Source organism: Tupaia chinensis, unplaced genomic scaffold (assembly GCF_000334495.1).
Source record: "Tupaia chinensis unplaced genomic scaffold, TupChi_1.0 Scaffold000201_2, whole genome shotgun sequence".
Taxonomy (NCBI): domain Eukaryota; kingdom Metazoa; phylum Chordata; class Mammalia; order Scandentia; family Tupaiidae; genus Tupaia; species Tupaia belangeri.
Genome location: NW_006159677.1, coordinates 559965 through 561102, shown reverse-complemented (window position 1 = coordinate 561102; position 1138 = coordinate 559965). Strand labels below are relative to the sequence as shown.

General features: G+C 44.5%; 1 protein-coding gene across 1 annotated transcript in view; it reads left to right on the top strand.

Moving 5' to 3' along the window:
* The first annotated feature begins 841 nt into the window (after window positions 1-841).
* Window positions 842-1138, top strand: part of LOC102492106 (olfactory receptor 1361-like) — a 925-nt gene continuing 628 nt past the window's right edge. Inside the window, 1 exon segment of the mRNA XM_027771312.1 lies at window positions 842-1137. Coding sequence (XP_027627113.1) covers window positions 842-1137 — 296 coding nt within the window.

Genomic DNA, 1138 nt, shown 5'->3' with positions numbered 1-1138 from the left:
TCTATTATTACTATCATCTGTCTATCATCCATCCATCTCTCTGTCATCTGTGTGTCCCACCTATTATCTATCTAGCTATCATCTGTCTGTTATTACTATCATCTGTCTATTATCTATCCATCTCTCTGTCATCTGTGTGTCCTACCTATTATCTATCTAGCTATCATCTGTCTATTATTACTATCATCTGTCTATAATCTATCCATATCTCTGTCAACAATGTGTCCTACCGATTATCTATCCAGCTGTCATCTGTCATCTATTATTACTATCATCTGTCTATTATTATTATCATCTACCCATTATTACTGTCATCTGTCTGTCAGCCATCCATCAGTCTGTCTACCTATCACCTACCCGTGTGTCATTTCTATTATCTGTCTAGCTATTGGGTGGTTGGAACAGTCATGGTGCCTTTCTTCATAGAAAAAATACATCTTGATTTCTCTAACCACCCAATATTGGGTTGTTGGAAAAGTCATGGTGCTTTTTTTTTTTGAGTTTTTTTTTTTTTTGTATAAGGTGCGTGGGCTCACCAGAAACACAGAGGGAGACAGAGATACAGAAAGGTAGAGAGACAGAGATACAGAAAGTGAGAAATCACACCCCAGGGGGGATGGCCATGCCACAGTCCCTTCTCCTCCATTCTCTTGGGATCTTGATCATGCACGCACACACACCCGGTGTAAGTTTAAGCCACCGGGTCCAGGACTCAAATCGCGGTCTACTACATGGGAGTCCAGTGATATAGCCATTACACCAACTGCTGGTCCCAACATATTCATTTTATTACCTTTGTCTGAACACTGGTGGTCTTTCTGATCAATACAGAACGGTAACCATGGAAGAAGTGAACCTCACCCAGGTCTCCGAGTTCTTGCTCTTGGGATTCTCAGAGGACCCTAAACAGCAGCAGCTGCTTTTTGTCGTTTTCATGAGCATGTACTTGGTGACCGGGATGGGAAACCTGCTCATCATCCTGGCCATCGGCACGGACGCCCGTCTCCACACGCCCATGTACTTCTTCCTGGCCAACCTGGCCTTCATGGACATTTGTTTCACCTCCACCACCGTCCCCAAGATGCTGGCCAAGCACGTGTCAGGACGCAGAGGGATCCCTTATGCAGGCTGCTTGACC